Here is a 24,623-nt window from a genome sequence, read left to right on the forward strand (position 1 = left end):
TCACAATTACATGGGAACAGTATGCCTTCATGTCCCTAACTAGGTAACAGTCTTCCTCCCCCATGGAACCTCAATTTTTATCTTTAATTCCCTGCTCTAACATCTCTCTCACTCCCTTGGAAACTTATGAAAAAGAAAAATGTGGGAGAGTTAATTCAGTTATGCCATTTACCTCACCCTATCTTCCACCTCAGTCCTTCTATTTCTCATTCTTTAGATTCCTTTCAAATGTAATCGTTACAAGAAAGAGGAGATTCCAGCAAGTCAGCTTTTCTACTGTCCTCTAACACAAGGTTTTCTGAATATACAAGCTACAACAAACTCCTCACACTGAAAGCTGGAAGAAACCATATTAGCAAAAGCAGAATATTCTGATATTTCTCAACAAGGGAAAAGCAATTTTGATACAGAAGTGGGATTTACACCCCAATGTATCTAACAGTGGCAAAATATATAGAAAATATTCCAAGTAGAGATGCCCTGCAAACAGACACTAACAGACAAACTTTTAAATTACATAAATAGGAAACAATCAAATATACAAGCTAATTAATGATAACATGAGGAAGACAACAGTATTCTATCCTTAAGAGAATACTTTGCAAAAACAATAAAGATACTTTCCCAAAAATGTGTATTACCTACCAGGTAAATGATTTAGCAGCTAAAGTCTTAGGTTTCCATAGTACAAACTTAAGACACACTTCTCCTGATTTCACATGCTTTCGAAAAACCCAAAACCACTCCTAGTTCATATATTTCTCACAATTAAAAAGAAAATAATTCCAGGCATCATTTGGAGATACCTAGTTCTGAGCTGTTCATTTATATTTCAAGTCAGTCCATCACAAAATTAAGCATTTGACCAAGGAGTTCACTGCTAAAGTCCTTCTTAAAGAGAATACCTGAGTTCAGACCACAAGAGACTGGCAACAAAAACAACCCAAAAAACAGGAACAGTCACAGAATCACTCTTATTCTATGATTATCTTCATATTCAACGTTCTAGATCTTCACCCTCCCTCCTGAAATGAAACCTCACTAGCAAGGAATGACCAGCACATCACCTTATCCTTCTCAGGTTATACTGATTGTACTCCAGTGTACATAAAAGCCCTCAGGCTACACTCTTCAATTACAAAAAGCTGCTTTGCACTTAAGACAGACTTTGAGGAACTACAAGTTATCCCAACTCAGCTGATGGACTGTAAAACGGTTCTCTATTCTGTTTCATGAATTGCTGTGCTTTAAGTCATGTCTAGTCTGCTTTGCAATCTTATAGCTCAACTCAGACTGCCATGAACACAAATCAGCGTGTCCTTTTCAATAAGAGGCGCGTTCAGAATGCCCTTGCACTAAAGGGGACAGAATACACAAAGCTGCAACTGCAGACCAAGGGATACAGGTTTCTTAATCCATGCATGAAGGTCTAATACTGAAGCTTCTGTTTAATGAGCACTACACTAAGTTTCTTCTACAGAAAATACTTGCAGAATGTTTTAAGAATGAACAGAAAGAGTAGAACCTTCCTAATACCTACATGATTATCCAAACACAGAAGAACAAAGCCTTAGAACTTGTCCATGTTAATTAATTAAATGTTCAAATACATTTTTGTGGTATGATTAAAAATGTATCAAAGACATTTACTAGACGATAAATCGCAAATATAGTTGTCAAATTAAGCAATAAACTATTTCAACAGCTTGCCCTTTAATTTATAAAGTGCAATCCTTTTTTAAACAAAAAAAAATTAATATACCAACTTAAAACTTACAGCACTAGCCTGCCAAGTACCAAAAGTACATCTTCACATTCTGTAGTCAAGTAAGGTCTTGCATTAGCAAAGCTTTGGATGGAGATTCGATACACTTCCAAAAAAGGTAAAATATGTTCCGATGCACCCCGACTGCCAGCATACTGGAGCAGTGTCTGAAACAGAATGAGTTATCATTAGAAGTTTTTATAACACACTTTTGCTTAAAAACAAGTATCAATATACAATATCAAACACATACAATAGAATAATTCTGGAAGTGAGAAATTTTTACTCTGAAGGAGAATTTAAAGTGGCAACTTTTCACCTCAACAGAAATTCTCCCTTTTACTGAAATATTTTTTATTTACTTTATTATTTTGATACAGTTATCAGAATTTCTACTGGGGAGAAAGCTAGATGTAATTGGCAGAAATGCGAACTATTAAGTAGAAAATTCAGGGAGAAGTCCTACACTTAGCTCCTTTTGTACAACTACCATGGAGACAGAACCATGTATGTAACACTGGAATCTTTATTACTAGTGAGAATGCAGGAAAAATAGGAAGAAACTCAAGATTAAGAACATTACTACAGGTCTAGCATTTTAAAGATACATGTATTACCCACACAGCCAACATGAAGCCACCAGAAAGGGATACAAAATTCAGATCGGATCATTACATAGGCATTTTTCAAATGCAAAATTACCCTAGATTTTACTCCTTGACCACAGCAATCCCACATTACCCAGACACAGTACTAAAGTAGCAATAGAAACTCTAGCCAGTTTTAAGGGAAATCACATCAATACAGGGACAACACTAGTATCTCCCAACCTTTTTAAAACTTACCTACACTAGCATACTATGCTCTGACAGGCTATGAAGCACAATTTGAGAGCAAGTAGGGCACTGAGCTGAGGACACCTTTGCTCTACTGACAGCTTGCTTCACAAATAACAGCCCTTCCCTGAACACCCCCCTACACCTCCAGAGCAGTGATGCTTCTATTCTTACCAGTTCCCTCTCCCATGTGGTACCCTCCGTAGACTAAACAAGGTAACAATCGTGATCAAAGCCAGCTGCAAAGAAAACAAAACCAATGAAAGAGGCTGTGCTTTTTGGAACCCTTAGGACCAAGACTGCATGGGAAAAAAAGAGTTCAGAGCAGAGTTCAGAGCTTCACCCTACCATTCAAAACAAGTCAAATTGTCCTACAAGGATGGTGAGGGTTTTCAAATCACTTCAAGTTGGGACTCTGACACAACAAACTTATTTTAACACCTTAAAGAAAACCCACATGGATCATATGAGATGGTGAATGGATGGAGGATACTACTGAACAAACCCTCCTACAGGCTTGCTAAAACCAAATGCAGTCATAATAATGACCAAAAACTTCTAAGACAAAACCTACCCTCCAGCATAGCAAGAAATAAGTGGCCAGTATCCAATGTTACATCAGTGATATAACTATACTATACTAGTCCTAGCCTGAAAACAATGCAGACGTCCTTTAGCCTAGCAGAATAATGCGTTATACTTAAGAAAAAGAAATCTATAAAAAATACCATCTAAGAATCAGTAATCCACTGTTCTGTGGATTGTTCTCTAACAATTCAGTAATAGAACTTCTGGGTGAATGGAAGTTACCAACTTTCCAAAAAACCCACATAATATTAATAGTTATAAAGACATAAGCGGGGGGGGCGGTAATTGGAAGTTTGCAGAAATCATCCTTAAGCACAGCACAAAGATCATTAGCTGCAGAAACAAATGGCAAGTAATACCAGTCTTCAAGCTTATATAACAGATTAATGAAGGATTTGATAATATAACTCAAATCATATATCGTTTTGTAGCATTAAATCACATTCAAAGACTGTCAAGCTGCAATCCCCAGAGGTAGTCAACTGATGACTATCATAAATCAGCTCTTTAGTAAAGCCAGCAGTAACAGTACCACTATAGTGACTACAGAAACAGATCGAACACACCAATCCCAGCACTTTTCTGAAAATACATCCATTAAAGCCTATCTATTTAAAAAGCCAAATTTAGTACTCAATTATTTTGACAGACACTTTGATCATAAACTACCTGGTCTGTGTAAACCATAAAACACAGCAGAATACTTTCTAAAATTAGATCAATTTTCTAGTAAACACTGCACCCTTGCTCAAGCACAATCTGAGTACCAGCATCAAAGTCTTAAAGCTAACATTAGGAATTCACTGAGTAACCACTTAAGAAAAACTTCTTGACAAATAAATGAACAATGGTTTTAGTGTAAAAAACAAAATTCATGGTGACAGACATTAATAGTTTAAACTTTGAGGACCTGTAGTTTTGAACATTATGATACTATTACTATTAGCATACTGACAAATAAGCCAAATGTAGTAACTGTATTAAAGAAATTCTTCAAATCCCTTCTGCTATTTCACAAGCAATACAAATAGTTGTTTAGTTGTCCACTATGGATTTATCCTGGCAATCTATATAAAAGCTATTAAGGAAAAACTATTAACTTTGACAGAATTAGATAATCTACATGTTTAAGGGATTCTCAAGTAACAATTCAGAAGCAATTACTACCTTACAGTCTAATTACCAACAAGATATAAATACTGACGCCTAAATACTGACCAGAGTATTCAAGCATTTAAAGTCTGGTTAATACACGCCCACTTCATCCTATCCTCCTCTTTGACTCCAGTAACACATCTGATTGGCAAGTGGGCAAGAAGCACACAGGCCATATCCACCTAACACATAACAAACAGACTACCCTTGGCCCTCCATACTGCACAGATTTTCACGTTCTGCAGTGACAGAACAGCTGCTTAGCTGCACTTCCTCAGAAATGTAATTCTTTTGCTCAGACTCAATTTAAAGACAAAGATCTCAAAGTTTCCTGACCTGTTGTTACAGCTTTGAGTCTCTGTTTAAGAAAAACACTTCCTCCTCTTTTTAACCGTATCTAATTGCACTCAATGCACTATCTTCAAAAACTTCAGAAAGCCAACAGCTGCTGGTCACTGGCAGATGGGATGCTTTGATGTCCTACAACCTCCACTTCACTGATAACTGTTCTTCCTATTTATGACAGCACAGCCTCAAATACCCCCCCTTAGTTGTTCTACCTGGCTGTTTGGGTACATAGTGCACTCCACAACAGATGTGTTTTTCCCAAAGTGAATGTACAAAGCATTCACGCCTGTACAATATAAAGTTGCAGTCAACCCATTATTTAGGCTTCAACAGTTTCTTTGTTTTGTTATCCTGGACAACAGTACTATTTCCCTGCTTGAAAATAGGGATCTTCAAGGAAATTGTGTCATCCAGCATCACTCCTTGTAAGAGCTACTGGAAAACTGCACACAGCAGCACAAGTTTACATGTAATAAAACAGCATTCAGACAGGTCACAGCATAGGAAATTTACTAATTTGGTTCACAGTTTGCCTGACAGCCACTGTAATTTCCACAGCAAAACAGAGCACCTTCCAGGTCCCTGCCTCAGCTGTACTCACAGGATGGCAAACCTAAAATATTTAAGCTCTGCTTATGTCAGCTATTTCCCAAAATCAAACTTAAGCCCAGATAAATTCAGCTTCTTTCTAGGCACATTCTGCTGTAGCTTAATAAGCTTATGACAAGGTATCAGTGGTACCCTCTAAGTAATTAATACAAAATTAAGTTGAGCCCCCTAAATTTCACTTGTGGGCAGACCTTAACTGATCACAAACATCCCCTGTCAGGAGAAACCCAGACATAAAATTACATCCTACCCACGGTGGTCTGACTGCACAATGACATCACAAATTAATCCTTTGTTGAAGCTGCTGCAGGACAGACCAGCAGTTCCACGTCTCCCATTGCATCTCCTGGAGTACGGACACAGCAATCTGAAAAGTCCCAGACTGATGGCAACTCAAAAACAATCTTTTCCATTTTTATCTGTGCTATCACAGTATTTTAAAACCAGACTACAATAACAGCACAAGGACCTAGAGGGCTACATTTTTTGTGGGACACGGTTTGGGGTTTGTCATTGTGTGCTTTTTTTTTTTTAGGTAGCAGAACTGTCTTTCAGCAAACTCCACTGATCAAATATCTCTAAAGCTTCTTCTGTACCAAACTAATCTGGAAAACTGGACATGTACACACACTGATCATCTTGACAACCACTATTAAGTGTTAGCTGAACATTTGCACCAATGTTCTGACACAATGTACACCACTGGAAACAATTTCAGCAAAACCTAAACACAGAAAGAGTCACACTTTGTAGGAGGCTCCATATCAATGCAAGGTCACAGATCTTCACCATATACTAAACTTGGGACGAATGCAGCAGTATGCAGCTGCACCTTGAGAAGAAGGAGTTTTGAAACCTAGTAAGTATACTTATTCTGTTGTTTCAGTAAGCGATGAGCTAAACATCCTCCCAGAATGGTATGGCAAAGCATGCAGCCTGTGTATGCAAAATGGAAGACTGCGAAGGGTAACACCACTTATACATAATTTGTAACACGCCAGCAAGGTTTTTTTTCTGATTTTGCCATTCACCAGTCAAACACTACAGCTTTTTCAGCTAAGGTGTTATAAACTAGCTTAGAAGACAGATTTTTATTTCTTACTTTAAAACCCACAATTTCTTCAGACTCAACAGGGATAACTCTGCAAGCCAGCATCATAACAATAATTTTTCAACCTTAGCGCTCACAGTAAACGGTGGCATGACCATAGCAAAAATTAATTAACCATTGGAAGAGTTTACTTAAGAAAGAGTTATCTCCATCACTGTGGCTTGAATCAAGATCAGCTCTTCTTCTGGAACTTAAGGCCTCGATTCAGAAATTGGTGATCCTCCTCTGGGTTGCACTAAGCAAGGATGCAAGACAAGATATCCAAACCACAGCTCATCCAGTGACTTAAGGGCACTATAGGCCCCTACAGGCCTGCAAGCACTCCTTGCACCCCACGGCAGGTCTCAAACAAGACGGGAATACGCAGATTTAATCCCGAGACAAGTGAAACACAGACAACCGGACGCCTCGGAACCGAGCCAAAACTGCACCGAGAAAATGCGGTGGGCCCGCCTATCCCAGAGACCCACCCGAGGGCCACAGGATGTCCCGATCCAAAGCGATGCCAAAGCCCAAAGGAGAGCAGTCCCCTCGGCCCCAGCTCCGGGCTCGCGGCGCAAAACGCACGGGGCGCCCTCGGCAGGGCGTGCACAGCCCCGCTTGCCAGCCGGACACGGTGCCGCGAGCCCTACGCACCGCCAGCTTCGGAAGAGCGAGCGCCCAGGACGGCAGCCCCCTGCTTGCCCCGGCCGCATCCTCGCTGCCCGCACCCGGCCTACAGCCCGCGCCGCGGCCCGCCACGCCCGGCTCCTACCTGGCAGAAGCCCCGGCAGTAGGCTCGGGACGAGGCCTCCGACACCTCCTGCTCGCGCAGCTCTGCCTGTAGCTGCCAGAGGCGGGCGCGGAGCGCCGACACCACCCGCGGCACCTCAGGCCGCGCCGCCGCCTCAGCCTCCGCGTCCGCCATCTGCACCCGGCCCTACGGCGCGTAGGCACCAGTCACGTGACCCGGGACTGACATCATCGGTCCGGGACGGGGGTCACGTGATACAGACACGTGACGTGTCACCCTCCGCGCGCGCCGCCAGTCGGGGCAGGGAGCGGACGCGCCTTCTCAAGCCGCCCCACGTGACGAGACGATAGCGCAGAGGGGGCGGGGCCGGCAGTCTCCTCAGCCCCTCCCCCCCGCACGGCCCGAACGGCTCTGGGTGCTGTGGGATGTTGCGGCCTCCGGCGCTTCGGGATGAGGGCATCGGGACGGGTTGGGAGTTCCGGCCCCCTCTGTGCTAAAGGTGACTGCAGGGCTAGGGGACTTGACAGATAATGGGCGCCGGCCAGAGTCAACTTTTTAACTTAAATTGCCATTATTTTAATCTCCCGTTTAACAGCACGTTGTTGAAAGCAGAACGTTCGTGTCTCTAGGATAGCCCTGGAGAGGCTGTTGCCCAGATACCGGAACAGGGAGGTAAATAGCTTTTACCAAGAATTTGCAGCGTGTCTGGTGACATGAGATGCTCGGCCCATGGGTTGGAAAGCAGTGCCCTAAGTCCTCTGGGAAAAGTTGACCCGCTGGGATAAAAAAATGGGCAGGACTAGCAGCAGAGATTATGAAATCTCACAGAAAGTGATCAGAGCCAGCCAGGCTTGCTTTTACCATGTCTGACTGAAAGGGAATACCTGAAAGCCACACAGAAGTAGAGGCTGAAATGGTGTGCAGTTGCCCGGGGCTCCCAGGTCAGAAATCTGCTGACAGGCATTTTGCCTGCTTTCATTTTTCTTCTGAATGAGGGGAGGTGAAGCCCTAGGGCTTTCTGAAGAGAAAAAGTAAACAAGCAGAAATTGCAAACAAAGCATTTTCCTTTGGTTCCGGTCTGGGTAGCTAAAAGGTGTTCTAGCTCCTTTTTTGGTTTGAAAATTGAAGTCAGAGGCCCCTGGCTTGTTTATGAGCGCGTGGTTGGGGTTTCGGCCCTCCAGTGAGATAAGAATCTCCTTTGTGCTTTTCAAGCTCTGACTTGCTAGGCATGAACAGTGGGAGGGAAGGACATCTATGGCCACATGGTAAGAATGTTTTTCCACCTTAATCTGCAAGGCAAATGAGAAAAGGAGAGGAGTGGCAAAGTTGGGAAGACCTGGGGTGAATTGAATGGAATCACCTAGGAAACTTCCCCTAGCTGTATGCACGATGTATGATTTCAGTTCACAGCTTTGTGGTGCAGAGCAAGTGGAGTCCTTTTGGACATTTGGAGAGATGGGTGAAAACTAAGAGTGGATTAGGAATAGCAAAACTATCCTCCTGAAGATTTTAAGCCAATGGAGGCCTTAAGAAGGAAGGACAGAAGAGATACAAAATAAGAGCTTGGGCCACAGATCTGCCCCTAAGCTTTTGTACATCCCCATTATTCTCCTACAAGTTAAATGGTTCAGTAGTTTTCATGCTGGGAGAGGGTGTTTCCAATACCAGTCTAGGTTGCATGATAGGGTGAACAGCAAACAGTCTGTAAGTATGAGAAATCTGCTGGGGAGGGCTCTTGTTCCATCTCCAGAATAGACCCATACCCTTTTCCAAAATCTGGGCAAGTCCCCTCCTTGCACAATATGGGGCCTTGATTATAAAGAAAAACTTTTTAAATATGAGGATGGCCAAGGACTGGAGTGCTAAAAAATTTGCTCAGTCTCTGCTGTTAGAGGTGTCCTCATGGCAGAGCCACAAAGCCAACAAAGAATGACTAGGACGCCAGACGGTTTGGTAGAGCTGGCTAGCTTGTGATGGCCCCAAGGATCCCTGGGTAACATTAGTCCCTGGTTTGTTTCGCTCTCACACTGTGCTCAAGAGGGAACCCCAGCGGCCTGCCAGACACATTTGACCGAGCACATCAGACATTGGAGGCCACCATCACCTGCTGCCAGGCCCTCTGCATGCCAGCAGCTCCCCTGCCCATCACCACAAGGCTCTGGCAGAGAGCAGCCAACTGTGTGCTCCTGCAGCACAGACATCACACAGAACAGCTGCAGTGCAGAGCTGACCTGGGAGCCAGTATGTGCAGCTTTGGGCCTCATCTGTGTTCCAGCAGCTATTAGGAACAGAGAGGGGAGGACAAATCCTTGTGAATAAGCCTCTTTTCCACCCATGCTCTCTGGTGCCATTAACCTCCTCAGGGGCAGGGCCACGGGCTAGGACTGAACGGGTTCGTGGCAGGACCTGGGGCAGGGCCCGAGACTGGAGCAGGACAGGGGGAAGGGGGCTTGGCAGCCCTCCCTTGTCCAGCCGGGCCCCGTGCTGGTCACACGGGCGGGAAAAAAGGGGGCTGTGGGGACAGCTGGAGGTGATGATCGGCATTGCAGGGAGGGCGATGGTGGTTGACACGTTGGAATATACGTCCGTACCTGGACTCGCTGGGGCTGGGAACCAGCTCCTTTCCAGACTGGAAACCTGTCAGCGGTGGGAACTCCCAGGGATCCATACTGGGAGTAATGCTGTTTAGTACCTTCCTAAGTGATCTGGATGATGATGTTGAAAATGATGTAACTTTCCTAATTCCTTTTTTTCTAATTAATGGTTTAAATTAACTTTTTAATTAATTCTTTAAATTAATTGTAAGCAGTGTATTAATCATAAGTAGTTAAGCAGTGTAGTTTTCCACTTCAGAGAACACATAGCTAAGTTTCATTTCACAGGCTGTTATTGTTAGAGCTTGATTATTAGATCACTGAAACTTCGAGTTTTGCTAAACTAACCCTGATAAGCTTCAATGAATAAAGCCTGAGGGAGTTAAAAGCTTGACACTTGGGATCCAAAATTTATGGCCCTCCAAGGGCATGTTGGCATAACCAGAAGATAAAAAAGAGACTAGCAAAGATGATCCAACATGTGCTGGTGTTTTGCCAGAAAACAAGGTCAGCACAAAAGACACAGATGCCAAATTTAAGGAATAAGTGTAATTTACTATAGTGCAAAACTGCAACGAATTACAAAGGATAAGCTAAGTAATGCACCTCATCATTACTACAAAAGATTGCCTGTAGTGATTAAGAAAGATACATCACCAGCTACCCTAATATTTTACCATCACTTAGATCTGCACATCGGTTGGGGAGCCCCAGTCACAGTGAAGGATTTGGAGAACCACTCCTGGTAACTGGGAAATTCTATGTGGTGTGCCCACCCATAGGCAAGGCATTCATTTTCACTGTGAGAGGGCCCAGCCTTTATATTGTTAAGATAAATAAACAAGCTAACATAACTTCTCTTGTGGAAACATCTGGTTTCATCCTTCCCTTGGATTCTTCCCAAAGCCTGGCCAGGGCTAAAGGAGGAACCAAGGGAGTTGGCTTTGACCATACACCCCCAAACAAGGCCAGATATCTGATTTCATGGCCTTGTCTAGTTTCTAAATATGGAAAGATAAATATATTCTTATCTCACCACATATTTTGCTAGTGATCATGCATATTTCACTAATGAGCAGATACATATATGGTAACGCTAATTATCATCCATATTCCATTAATGAGCAGATACTAATATAACGTTTGGTTGGAAGGTTCATCTAGAGGTCAGCTTGGCTCAGGGCCTGTTGTTCACACCCAGTACTTCAGCTGGAGACTCCCTATCTGAGAAAATGATAAAAGGGCTGAAAAATGTAGACTAATTAGCATGAGAAGTGAGAAATCAATAACCAACAGAGGATAGAATATCAATTAATGAAGATAATGATGCAATTTAGAACCAATGAACATTAATTTCTTTGTTTGCTAAAAATGTATAAGTGAAAAGTTTTGAAAGTGTTGTGTGTGGCTGGATTTATTTACTATGCACCCTGGCCTGAATAAAGTAATGCCTACTTCCTAATGCTAAAAAATAGAGTTAGGTGACGTATTCAGTGACAATTTTTGGCAACACAGGTGGGACTCTGTTTCTGATGCTCCATGGATTCATGGGATCAAGAGGAGCTCCAGCATGTACCAAAGGTTTTTCGAGGAGGTCCTTGATCCCCAGATCTGGTGAGTTCAGGGCAAGACCCCTGGGATTTTAGTAAGGCATTACTGAGGGTATAAAAGGTGTACCCAACCATAAGCTGTGACCAAGAATCCCTGTAGAAATTGACCTCTATAATATAATATAGTTGGGTTATAAAAGTAGTGATATAAATGTTAAAAAAAAAAGTGTGATATTTGGGTTATAAAAAGAAATCACTAGTGATGATATAACTGGCTGTTTTCTATTAAAATACAATTGTAAAACCATATGAGTGAGTATCAAAGGGTGCGGGTTGAAGTCCCACTACCTAGTTGGAAAACTGTGTATGTGGTTAACACCATGCACACTGCAGGTCCCAGTCCCACTTGCCTCCATATTAGTTGGACACAGTGCCATGAGCGCAGGAGCCACATTGTAGAGTGGTTTGCCAGCTGTCTGTACTTATTAAACCCTATAAGTGTTAATGCCTGAAATGTAAAGTGTTTTGTGAGTCTTAGTATTATTGAGTCTGTCTGTTCTGGCCCATAGTATATATATAAAAAGAAAAATTTCTGTAAGAGTGCTAAGTGTAATTGGGTTTTTATTGTGTGAATTTTAAAGTGTTTGGTGTGTATAAAATGTTTATTTTAATGAACATAAATTGCTGATGTGGCTCCTAAGTTAGGACTGTGTGTTTAGAGCGCTCTCTAGTGTTGGCACATCGATAAGTTACTGTTTTAGTTAATTATTGTGTCTGTTTAATCTTCAGTTATTTTAAATAAATAAAATTTGTTTTATCTAAATTTATTTAAATAAATACAAGGTCGGGATTTGTGTTATTTGTGGATTGTTAATTGTGGATTCAATACTAAAGTGGTTGTCAGCAAATTAGAGATCGGATATCATAAGTGCCCAGAGTATCCATTAAATTATCAAGGGGTTATAATATGGCTCTGCAATTGATGTTATTTTGCCAAAAGAAAAAAGAAGTGAAATGGAAATACTTAGATTTGTTCTTTGAATTGAGAGTCAATTGGGACTTGAGAAAGAGGATGTTGAACTGTTGGTTCCTGGAATGAAGAAGAGAGTAACTGACAGAGGAGTGGAAGGATTTTCAGCTTGGAAACCAATGAAAGTCTAATAGTAGGGACTTATCCCAAGAAAGCTATGATGGTATTTAAAATACCCCCGACTAGAAAGATAGGCCAGTGATATTTGGATTCATTGTTCCTAGGAATTTGAGTAAATTGTTAGCAAGCGGTGTGGAGCGTGTCCAATAGTCAGATGCAAAAGCTGTAGCTGTGTTAGTGGAACAAAGCCCAAAAAGGGCAGGGGGAACACTGCAGGGGAAAGACAAAAATGAAACCTGTTCAAGGAGTAGGAGACAGTAGATGATCATATTTCTTACACTTACCCTGGGTGGGATCCTAATAATTAGGTTCGATGGGAGTTATTAATGCATTATCAAAGACTGATTATATCTGTAATGAAGCATGCTATTCTAAAGGGGATTAACCTATTTAAATCATACCAGATAAAGCAAGAAAGGGAGGTATCACCCTCTGATTTCTATGAACAATTAATGAAGACAGCTGGAAAGTATAGAGACTTGGATCCTGCTTTACAAGCAGTGAAATTAATGACTATAGGTGAAGCACAAAGAAAACTGGGGGAGTCATCCCCGGCTGACCCTTGGTTACATTAATGCTGGGGAATAAGAAAATTGATTTCTAGTGGATACTGGAGTGGTGTATTTGGTTTTATGTACATGTAAAGGAAAATCTAGTGAGGAAACTATTAAATGCCTTTGGTGGCACTGGGGAGAGTGAAAATCTGCCATTTTTCCAACCTTTACAATTCAAGATAGGTAAACAGTGGTTAACACATCAATTTCTGTATATGCCTGAATGCATATTGCATTTGTTGGAAACGGATATTTTAAGCAGTTTAAATAAACAAGTAATATTTGAAAATGGACAAATACAAGTATGCATTCCAGAAAGTAAAGCCCTGGGGGCCCAGATTTTTATGTTATTACAGCAACCAAATGGAACAGAAGGAATCCAGAGAAGGTGAAGAATGCTGTCACTCTGACCACCAGAATTCCAGGGAAATCAAAAGCAGCAGAACCAGGAAGAATACAGGTGAAACCTTATGCCAGACCAGTAAGGCAGAAACAATATCCTTTATTGGATAGAAGAAAAATTAGAAGCTAGTAAAGGGTTTGAAGAACTAATTTCTAAATTTGTGCAACATGGATTACTAAGGGAATGTGAGTCCTGCTGGTAAAGAAGGCACATACTAATGAATACAGGCTAGTCCAAGATCTCAGAGCTTTTAATAAAATCATGCGAGACCTACACCCCATGGTAGCAGATTCTTACACACTTTTAACCACAATTAAGGAATCTGATGAGCAGTTCACTCTTGTGGATAAGGATGCTCTCTTCTGCATACCCTTTGAAATGGAAAGTCAGCCCTTTGTCAAGGAATGAATGGGAGCTTCAGACAAACCTTACCTTAGCCTCAGATTTTTGGCAACAGCTTAAATTTAAGAAACCACTGACATGCAAGTTCTAAGGATGGCAGATGACAGGTCTAAATAAAATGAGTTATTTATTGAACAGAAAATAGATAACAGACAAAGATCTTAATCAGAATTACTTAGTACACAATATAAACCAAAAAGGATTACTAGTAGATTACATAAGAGAGTGCTAAAATACCAAGGTAGCATTAAAGCTAGCAAAGGAAATAGTATTGATTAGCAGTCAAATGTTACTTACCACCAAAATGACAATAATGTACACAGAGTCCTTTCACTCAACCTCCAGAGGAGTAACCTCATCCCAGCTCTGGGGAGAAACTCCACACATCTAGGGAATGTGCAGAAGATTTCTGCTTTGTGAAAGCTTGATGTAGCTTTCATAGTTTGTAAAGTGAAGTGTCTGTCAGTCAGAAATCCAGCCTATCTTTCCAGATCTCACTTCCACAGTAACATGTTTATTGTCAGCTGGGAGTGTTAATCCCATGGCAACAAAATAACTCACTACAAGACAGCTTGTCCTAATTGAGTTATTTCACCAGTTAATAAGCAACAGATAAGCTCTTGTTGGGGGGTGAGATGCCCTGCTACACTCTTATTTACCTTTGAATGGGAAAGTCTCTTGATGGGACTGTTTGTGAAACACAGGGTCTAGGTGCTTTTTTCCCTCCTAAAAGAACTGTCATCCTCCTTCAGGAGCCCACCATCAAAATTTGGACACTGCTTCCAATATTGAATATATCTAAGGATTGCTCCCACACAAAAGCTGCCAGGACAGAAAGGGCTTGCTGGACTCTGCCTCCAGTAGACTGATGGTTATCTGCAGCACCAACAATAGGATTAGATGTTTCCATTCTCAAGGAAAAGTACTGTTGTTCATAGTCAGCATCTCAGCTCCGACATTTGGAGACAGGCTCAAAAATTTAATATTTCCAGGGATTGCTCCAGCACAAGATGTGCCCAGACAGAAACATGTCCTTTTGTGAGAGACTAGGGGAGATTGATGTTTCAAGACATTTTGGGGTGCATGTGTGTGGGAAAGGGGCAGGTCAGGCCTTGCCCTGGCAAGGCAATACACTGCCCTGTACACCCCACACCTGTCTAGAGCCAGTATCCCAGCCTGGCAGTGGCTGCCAATCCCTGGCACACCAGAGGCAATGCTCTACACCTTGCCTCTGGAGGCCCTAACACAGTGCCTGAGTGGCTAAATGACTGAAAGTCCCACCTGGGGGAAGGGCCCAGGACGGCTAAGTGGCATTTAAGGCTGAACACGAGGCAAGCACATGTCTTGACCATACCTCATCTTGGAATTTTTGTTAGGTGAACACCACTGGAACACTGGAGTTGGTAGCTATATGTGTCCTTTTCTATATCTTTTTTGTCTTTCTCTTTCTTCTTCTTCTAATTCCCTCTTCTCAGAAATGTGAGTAACTTGAAATCAAAAGGATTTACTAAGTTGAACGGGCCAAGTTAATGGTTTGAGAAGTGTTTTATGTTGACTGAATGCTGCTCTAAACCTTTTGCCTGAATCCCCTGATTTTCTAAAGTTGCCAGTAAAGTCTTTTTTTTTTTGTTCTGACCTCTTGAGAATATCGTGTTGGTATTTCTCCCGTGCATCTAACTCAGTGAACCACCATAAGCCCTTTTAAAAACCTTGTCAAGCTAGTTTTTTGTGGCCTTACACCCTTACATCCCATGGGCAGCCTATCAGCTGCACCTGAAACAGTGGTGTGTTGCAGTGGGGATACTGCAACATGCCTATATCAAACCAGGAGTCCCGTGGAAAGGAATATATACGGACGGATTCTTGCTAGATGTTTCAGAGATGTTTATTTCCCCAGCCGCATGGCCGGGGCTCTGCCCAGGAACTCTTACAGTCAGCACCCGAGCTCCTTTTGCCTGCGCAGGGGAACACAAACCAACAATGGGGAACGAGGCTGAGCAGGGGCAGGGAAACCCCGTGCCTCCCTCAGGGCTCCCAGGGCTACAGGGCGGGGGGAGGAGACCCCAACATCTCACCCATTTTATTTTAATAAAAGGAGAATGAAGACAACTGGATAACCATAACAAGAACTGTTTCAAAACAAAACAAGCCACCCTCCTGAGTCTTTAAATGTCCAAACAGATTCTGTGGAACATCTTAGGGCTGACAGAAGGGAGACAGAACTCTCTGGACATGCTTGTGGGGAAACTGAGGCAGGAGAGGGTTTCTTCCCTCCCCCTTTTCATCCCCCCATCGGCATCGGAGAGGAATTTTGGGGGAAACAATTGGCAAAGGCAGGGTTTTGTGAGGGAAACCATGGATGAAAAAACGGATTGGGAATACACTGGGGGTAATAGGACATAGGGTAAAAGGGAAAGGTGGGATTAGGAAAGGGAGACTGTAGGGGGGGTTTACAATGGAGATACTGTCTAACATGACTACGATTTTTTGCATATATACTGCCTTTTACAGGAACACCATCAGGCCCAGTGACCTGCGATGCTTGTAACCCTTTTCTACCTTGTATGACTTTGAATTCCACCACCTCTCCATCTCCCAAGCTTGGGATGCATTTTTCAGGGTTATTCTTTTTAATAGCAGTTCTATGCACAAATATGTCTTGCTGGTTATCACATCCTGTTACAAAACCATAGTTTTGTTTAACATTATACCATTTCACTGTCCCTAAGATCTTAGCTACTATGGTCTTTTCCTTTTTCCGAGTGGCTGCTGCTTTCTGTCTCGCTGTGTCTTTGCTCTCTCTTTCGGTTGCTCCCGTGTTGGAACTGTGGGGGCTGCTGGTTCCGGCGCGCTTTTCCCAGGGTCGCGTTTGGGGCCGCGCGGGCCGGGCCGGGCCGGGCCGCGCCGCTCCATTCTCCGTGCATCGCCTCCTCTGCTCTCAGCTGCGTTGCCACTGCCAGGGGCTGCGCCCACGTCTCGGCTGGGCCCCCGAGCCCCCCCGCGCCCTGCTCCAGCGCGCGTTTCGGCTGGGCACGGCTCCGCTCCACCGCCACCAGCCGCCGCCCGTGCGCCGCCCCTCTCGTTCGGGCGCTCTCGGGGCTCACTCCACCATGCGCTGCACGGGGCCGGGCGGGCACTGCCGGGCCGCGCCGCTCCCACCGCGCCTCGCTCCGCCACCGACACTGTGGCCCGCGTGGCTCCGCCTGCGCACGGGAACCGTCTCGCTGCTGCTCGCAGAGCGCTCGGTGCACGTGGCCTGGGTCGCACGGTCCCTGAGCCAGGCTTCCCTTCACCAGGACACAGCTGACATTGCTCAACAGTCTCGGTTATTAAATAATATTCACGAAAATATTCTTCCATCGGCATATATTTTGACTCAAATATTAACTGGGTCCAAACGGTCTTCCAAAAGCCCTTGGTAAGAATTAAATCCGAAGAAACATAGAAAAAGTCCTTAAACAACCATGCCAGGAAGTGTTTCAGTTCTTTCTGAGCTTGAATCAAGCTAAAATTTAAAAATCGTTGTTCAAGAATCATTTTAAGTTTAAGATAAATGTCCATATGAGGCTCTAAAGCCAAGAGTCTTCCCACGGTTCCTCCATAGTCCAGATATGGAATAGCGAAACAAAACCAAGAAGAGGAATCCAAAGTTTCCAGGGTTTACTCACACAAAGTCGCTTAGGGATCGGGGATCGTTCTGCCCTCAAATCTCCACCATAATGTTGCAGTGGGGATACTGCAACATGCCTATATCAAACCAGGAGTCCCGTGGAAAGGAATATATACGGACGGATTCTTGCTAGATGTTTCAGAGATGTTTATTTCCCCAGCCGCATGGCCGGGGCTCTGCCCAGGAACTCTTACAGTCAGCACCCGAGCTCCTTTTGCCCGCGCAGGGGAACACAAACCAACCAATGGGGAACGAGGCTGAGCAGGGGCAGGGAAACCCCGTGCCTCCCTCAGGGCTCCCAGGGCTACATGGCGGGGGGAGGAGACCCCAACAGTGGTGCTACGTGTTTTCCTTCCTATTTAAAAGCACTATCATCATCTTTGGGGAGCCCAACACCTCAAATTGGATACCACCTCCAGTATTGAATACATAAAAGGATTGCTCCCATGTATACGTTTTCAGGACAGAAAACTCTTGCTGGCCTTTACCTGCCCTTGGCAGCCTATCATCTGCACCACCAGCTCTGGGAATATGTTTGCTACTTCCCAAGAAAAGGTCATTATTTTTCAGGTATCCACCTCTGAAATTTCTCTTTAGGGTCTAAAATTGAATATATCTGACACAAAAGGTACAAGCACCAAAAGTTGTTGCTGCCCTTTACCTCCCATTGGCACCATATTATCTGCACCTGAAACACTGGGCCTAGGTACTTTCCTTCCCATATAAAAGGACTGTCAGCCTGTTTCAGGGACCACCACTGAAATTTGGATACTACCTCAAATAGTGAATACATACAAGGATTGCTCTCACATAAAAGCTTCCAGGTCTTGCAGGCCTTTACCTCCACTAGGCAGGTGGTCATCTGCAGAATCAACAGTAAGGCTAGATGTTTCCCTTCTAAAGGGAAGGTAGCATCATTAAGACTATGCACCAAACTTTGGAGCTGAACTCAGAGTATGTTGAGGGATAGCAAAACCAAAACCAGTACCTAACAGCCTGTTACCTGCACCTGAATCACTGGGACTAGGTACTTTCCTTACCTTCCTACCAGTCTCTTGCCTTGCCATACTCCTCCCTTGACTTGCATTGCCTACACCACCCCAGCCCAGCCTTGCCTTGCCATGCTTTGCCTCACTTGACCATCACTTTTCTTCCCTTGGCCTTGCATGTCCCTGCAATGCCTTGCCTTTCCTTGCTTACCCTTCACTTGCCTTTTCTACCACTCCCTGGCCTTCCCTTGCTTGCCTGTCCCTCCTTTGGCTCTCCTTTCACTGCCTATCCCTCCTTTGCCTTGCCTCGCCTTGCCAGCGCCTCCCTTGTCCTTTGCCTATCTATCCCTGGACTGCCATGCCTGTCTCTCCCTTGCCTTAACTTCTCTACCCCTCCATTGTCTTGTCTTCCCCCTCCCTTGCATTGCCCTGCCCACCTCTCCCTTGCTTTCCTTTCCCTACCCTTCACTTGCCTTGCCTTGACATGCCTACACCTCCCTTGACTTGCCTGCTGCTCCCTTGCATTGCCCACACATGCTTTGCCTTGCTTTGCCTTCCCTGTCCATGCCTTCCCTGTCCATGCCTTCCCTTATCTTTCCTGCCTGTACCTATCCTTGCCTAGGTTAGCCACTTCCTTGCCTCCTCCTTCCCCTGCCTATACCTCTCGTCTTGCACTGCTTTGCCTGCCCCTCCCCGCCATGCCTTGCCTTTCCCTCATTGGCCTTTCCTTGCCTTGCATACCCCTTCTTTGCCTTGCTTTTCCTTCAGCTTGCTGGCCTTGCCTTGCCTACACCTGCCTAGCCTTGCCTTGCTTGGCCTACCACTTCCTTGCCTAGCCTTTCCTACTCTTCTCTTGCATTGCCTTGCCTACCACTCCCCATTCTTTCCCGTCTACCTGTGCAATGCCTCACCTTTACTACCCCTCCCTTGCCTTGCTTTGCCTAGCCCTCTTGTGTCTTTCGTTTACTTCCCTACCCCTTCCTTGCCTTGCCTTGCAACCCCCTCCCTTGCCTTGCCTTCACCTCCCTTGCCTTGCCTTGCACTTTCCTACCTTGCCTTTACCTTCCTTGCCTTGCCAACCCCTCTCCTGCCTTGCTTTCCCTTAACTCCCACTCCCTTGCCTTGAGTTGCCTTACCTGCCCCTTCTTTGCTTTGCCTTTCCTTGCCTACCTTTCCTGTTCCTTACCTTGCTTGCCTCTCCTTTGTCTTGTCTAATCCTCCCTTGTATTTCCTTGAATTTCCTACCCGCCCCTTGCTTTGCATTGCCTTGCTTCCCATCTATTTCCTGCATTGCCTTCCCCTGCCATGCTTTGCCTTGCTCACCCTTCTATCCCAGTACCATCCATGACAGGGTTAATTTTTGCAGTAGCCAGGACAGGCATCACCAGGACCCTGAGGGTCCTGAGGGTCACGAAGAGGGCAGAGTAGTCCTTTCTGGTAGAGTGGTGAAGCAGTCTAGGTGGAACTGGGTTCCACATGGTGAGCACTACTTGTGTGTGAATCATTCACCTCTCTTCTATGCTTTGTTATTGTTGCTGTTACTGTTCGTTTCTTATTTCATTGCTGTTGCCAGTAAATTGTTCATACATCAACCCACAGTTCTGGTGTTTTGTGCCTCCAGTTCTTTCCATCCTGCCACCAGTCTGAAGAGAGGGGAGGGAAAGTGAGCAAGCAGTGTATGGTTCGGAGTTTTTCAGTGGGAACACTGAATTGGGGAATACCATTCCTAAACCATGACAGTCTTATTTGGCACCCAACATAAGGTATGAAGGGTTGAGTTAAAACTAGATCTGCCCAGAGTGGTTTGGAAACAAATTTGATCTATTTGCTGTATTAGGTACAGAGCCACTGGTCATAACATTGCTTTGTCTGTTCATGTGGTTATATATATTCCTGTGTATGTAGTATGCACTCGTCATGATGGGGTTTTTTCAGAGGGAGAAGGATTGCTTTGTTGGTATACTTTGTGATAGAAGCTTATGATGTAACATCAAGGGCAATGAGGGTCATTTAGGATGTATATTCAGTGTTGCTCTCCTGCCATTGACTTGAGCTTTACCTCTGGGAATTCATTAACAATTATGCCCAGTGTGTAGGGAGAACAGGGCAGGTTGACTTTCCTCAGTTTTTCCCTCCCTTATTCTACTTTCAGGTGTTTTAAAACACCTTTTGAGAATTTTGAATCCACTTTGGATGTTAAGGAAAGCATGTTCTTGTTGTCAAGCCTGCCAGGTCTCCTCTGTGGTCATGTTTAGAGTCAAGAAAGATTTCTAGGAAGGTTATTCAGAGGTCTGCCCAAAGCATGGACAGTCATGAGTAGCACAGAATATGGGGAAAAATGAGCCAGTTTGGGGGGAAATTCTCTGCTCCAGTGGTTTGGGAGTTCTCCCCTGAACAACTACAAGACCCTGATAAAGTGACAGAACAATTGCAAAGCAAAGCTGCAGCAACTCCTGAGAGGAGCAACTTATTGCAGTATGCTGGGTCCTGGCTACTACTTATCAGATACTGCTCATCAGACAGCACCCTCAGAGGGAGGAGGAGGAAAGCAGTGCAACAGCCACTGTGGCCACTCAAACTGCAGCTGAACTGGAAGAACACCCCGTGCCAGAAGAAGAAATACAAGACCAAATCAGTTTGCCTAGTGAGGGATGAAGAGGAAGCAGGGCCCCCAAAACAGGAAGGAGAGGCAAAGCCAGAGATAATCCCTATACCTGGGTGAGCTGCAAGATACGTAAAAAAGATGTCAGCCGCTGGTTGTGTGAGCCCCTGGTGGCCCGGCTCCTCCAGTGCTGGAATATCACCGCCCATGATGTGAAACTAGAGGTAGTGAAGCCCAGCAACTGGAATCCCTGTCCCAGGATGTGGGCATTAACAAGGGGATTGGGAAGAGGACAGAGACTCTCAACCTCTGTAGGCAACTCCTGTCAAGCGTGAGGGAAAGGTACCCCTTCTAGGATGATCTATTAGTGCACCAAGGCAAGTGGAACACCATAAAGGTTTCCAGTATCTGAGAGCTGTGCTGGAGGTACTCTATAAGGCTTTAAGTAACAAGCAGTCCCCTGTAGATCCAGATGAGGTGCAATGTACACAATCCACGAGATGGAAGTTTGTAGGAAGCGTGCCATCACCGTATGCCAACTTATTGACTTGGATGTCAATGAAAGAAGGTGAACAAAACAGTGCTTCACATGACTACCTGACTCTGGCAATATGATGATCTTTTTCCTCCCTACCAACCTGCGCCTTGGCTGTGGAAAGACTGCCCAAGACTTCAAACAGACTTGAACGACTTGAGCAAGTTAAAGAGTATGGACCAGAGTCTCTGCTATTGGGAGCAGCTGCCCCCTTTGCTCAAGAGAGAGGGTACACACCATGAGGAAAGCTGTGGTTTTACCTGTGTGACAATGGAGACGACACAAAGTGGGATGGAAAACCCACCTGTGCCCTAGCAGCAAGAGTACGTGAGTTGAGAGGTAGAACAACCACTGCAGGAAATTCTACAAGGATAAAAGCTGCTCCAGCTTCCAGTGGGAAGCTCCTCAGACAAAACAGAATAGCTGATGTTACTTCCAATCCTCTTGAAGGGACCTCCAGTTCATATTTACAAGAGGTGAGCAATGAGTACTATGACCAAGACTAAAAGGGCCCTGTCTCCAGCCAGGTGGAGGAAAGGGACAATCGGATCTATTGGACTGTGTGGATCCAATGGCCTGGCACATCAGACCCAAAAGAGTATAAGGCTTTAGTTGACACCAGGGCATCTTGATGCCATCAAGATACCTAGGGGCAGAATCTATCTCTCTTTCTGGGGTGACAGGGGGATCCCAACAGCTGAAGTGTGCCTAACTGGGAATGAATGGCAAAAACCCCCATTGTGACTGGTTCAGAGATCCTGTTCATCCTGGGCAAAAATGACCTCAGGAGATGGTATTTCCAGGACCCAGAAGGGCGTCGTTGGCCTTTCAGGATAACTGCTGTACAGACAGAGGAGATTTGACAGATGAATTCCTTGCCTGATCTCTCACAGGACCCTTCTGCTGTGGGACTGCTGAGCATCAAAGAACAACAGCTACCAATCGCTACCACAACAGTGCATCGTCGACAATACCACACCAACTGGGACTCCATGCCGCCGTCCATGAGATGATTCGTGGAGAGCCAGAGACTTCTCATCAAGACTCGTTCATCCTTCAGTAGCCCCATGTGGCCAGTGCATAAGTCCATCGGAGAGTGGAGACTGACAGTGGACTATCGTGGCCTGAATGAAGTCACGCCACCACTGAGTGCTGCTGTGCCGGACATGCTGGAACTTCAGTACGAGCTGGAGTCCAGGGCAGCAGAGTGGTGCCACCATCAAAATTGCTAATGTGCTCTTCTCCATTCCTCTGGCAGCAGAGTGCAGGCCACAGTTTGCTTTCACCTGGAGGGGTGTCCAGTACTGGAACTGCCTGCCCCAAGGGAGGAAACACAGCCCAACTATTTGCCATGGGCTGATCTAGACTGGGAAGGGTTGGATTTGAACTAGCAACATAAGGGTGAGTCATTTCTGGCTTGGTAGGCCCAAGATGCCTCAGATCATCAGGGAAGAGATGAAACATACAGTTGGGCTCGTGATCAAGGAGTGGACTTAACCATGGACACCATCTCCCAGGTTATCTATAGCTGTGAAACATGCTGTGATCAAGCAGGGCCCAAAGGATAAAGCCTCTGTGGTCTGGGTGTCAATGGTCGAAATATCAATCTGGGGAGGCCTGGCAGATCGATTACATCACACTCCCACAGAGCCTCCAAAGCAAGTGCTATGTGCTGACAATGGCAGGAACAACTCCTGGATGGCTGGAGAAGCACCCTGTGCCTCATGGCACTGCCCAGAACACCAACCTGGGCCTTGAAAAGCAAGTCCTGTGGTGGCATGGCACCCCAGAAAGAACTGAGTCAGACAACGGGACTCATTTCAAAAGCAGCCTCATAGACACCTGGGTTGGAGAGCACAGGATTGAGTGGGTGTATCATATCCCCTATCAGGTACCAGCCTCTGGGAAAATTGAACAGTACAATGGACTGTTAAAAACCACACTGAAAGCAAGGGGTGGTGGGACCTGCAAACATTGGGATCTACATTTAGCAAAGGCCATCTGGTTATAACCCCAGAGGCTTTACCAATTGAGCTGGCCCTGCCCAAACAAAACCTCTACACAGTGTAGAAGGAGATAAAGTCCCTGGGGTGCCTCAAGCAAAGGCAAACCCACCCATGGGCATGGGACTGCTTTTGCTCAGTGGATGCACCTGGATGCACTTGGTGTGTAATGCAGAGGGACAGGGAAACATGATATGGGCCTCAAAGGAATTTGAATTTTGGGTGAGAACAGTCTGTAATGTTGAATCATATAATATTGGTTGCTGAATGACACTGTGTGCTGTAACTACCATGGACAATGAGTATGGAGTGCTCCAGATACACCAGTCATGAGTTCCTGATGCAGCAACCAGCTGATAGCATACCAGCCCTTCTGTCCTGGAAGACATCTAGGATGGATAGAACACGCAGCTGTGGACTAAATTAACTCAACAGACATTTTGGAGGGGCAGCCATGGAGTATGGAAATTAATTGATGTAAGAGTATAGAATAAGGGGTGAATAATGTCCTGGTTCCTGCCAGGACAGGGTTAATTTTTTTCAGTGGACAGGAAGGGAATGGCCAGGATCCTGGAGTTATTTTGGTAACCTCATGCCAGATACAGGGGGCAGAGTGGTGGATGGGTCCCTTCCAGTTTAGCTGGTGGCAGAGGGAGTGGTTGGGTAGCAGAGGGTTCTGTATGGTGAGCACTTGCATGTGAATTGTTTGCCTCTCTTGTACACTTTGTTAATAATATTGTTGCTGTTATTGTTTGTTTCTTATCTCCTTGCTGAAGTAAATTGTTCGTATCTCAACGTGGGATTGTCACCTTTTGTTCCTCTAGTTCTCCTCTCCATCCTGCCACAGGGAGAGTGGGGAAGGAGAGTGAACAAGTGGTGTTTGCTTTGGAGTGTTTCAGTGGGAACACTACATTGGGGAATAACATACCTAAACCATGATAGCCTTCATTGCCTTTTTATGCCTACCCTTGCCTTATCTTCCCTTGCGTTACCTGACCCACCCTCTCCTCTTCTTTATTTGCCTAC

General features: G+C 44.8%; 1 protein-coding gene and 1 long non-coding RNA gene across 8 annotated transcripts in view; one reads left to right on the plus strand and one right to left on the minus strand.

Moving 5' to 3' along the window:
* The window catches only part of RLF (RLF zinc finger), a 65,273-nt gene extending 57,954 nt beyond the window's left edge, over positions 1-7,319 (minus strand). For all 7 annotated transcript variants that reach the window (XM_068994460.1, XM_068994463.1, XM_068994462.1 and 4 more), the window contains exons 1-2: positions 7,167-7,319; positions 1,778-1,932 (exon numbers count right to left, since the gene is read on the minus strand). In XM_068994460.1, coding sequence (XP_068850561.1) covers positions 1,778-1,932; positions 7,167-7,319 — 308 coding nt within the window. The remainder of the gene's footprint in view (positions 1-1,777; positions 1,933-7,166) is intronic.
* Positions 7,320-7,562: 243 nt separating this feature from the next.
* LOC138098167 (uncharacterized) lies at positions 7,563-13,635 on the plus strand. Its single transcript, XR_011146556.1, has 3 exons — positions 7,563-7,644; positions 7,741-7,817; positions 11,255-13,635. It is a non-coding gene; the product is annotated as an uncharacterized lncRNA (long non-coding RNA).
* The last annotated feature ends 10,988 nt before the right edge of the window (positions 13,636-24,623 follow it).

The sequence above is a fragment of the Aphelocoma coerulescens genome, chromosome 23, assembly GCF_041296385.1.
Source record: "Aphelocoma coerulescens isolate FSJ_1873_10779 chromosome 23, UR_Acoe_1.0, whole genome shotgun sequence".
NCBI classification, from domain to species: Eukaryota; Metazoa; Chordata; class Aves; order Passeriformes; family Corvidae; genus Aphelocoma; species Aphelocoma coerulescens.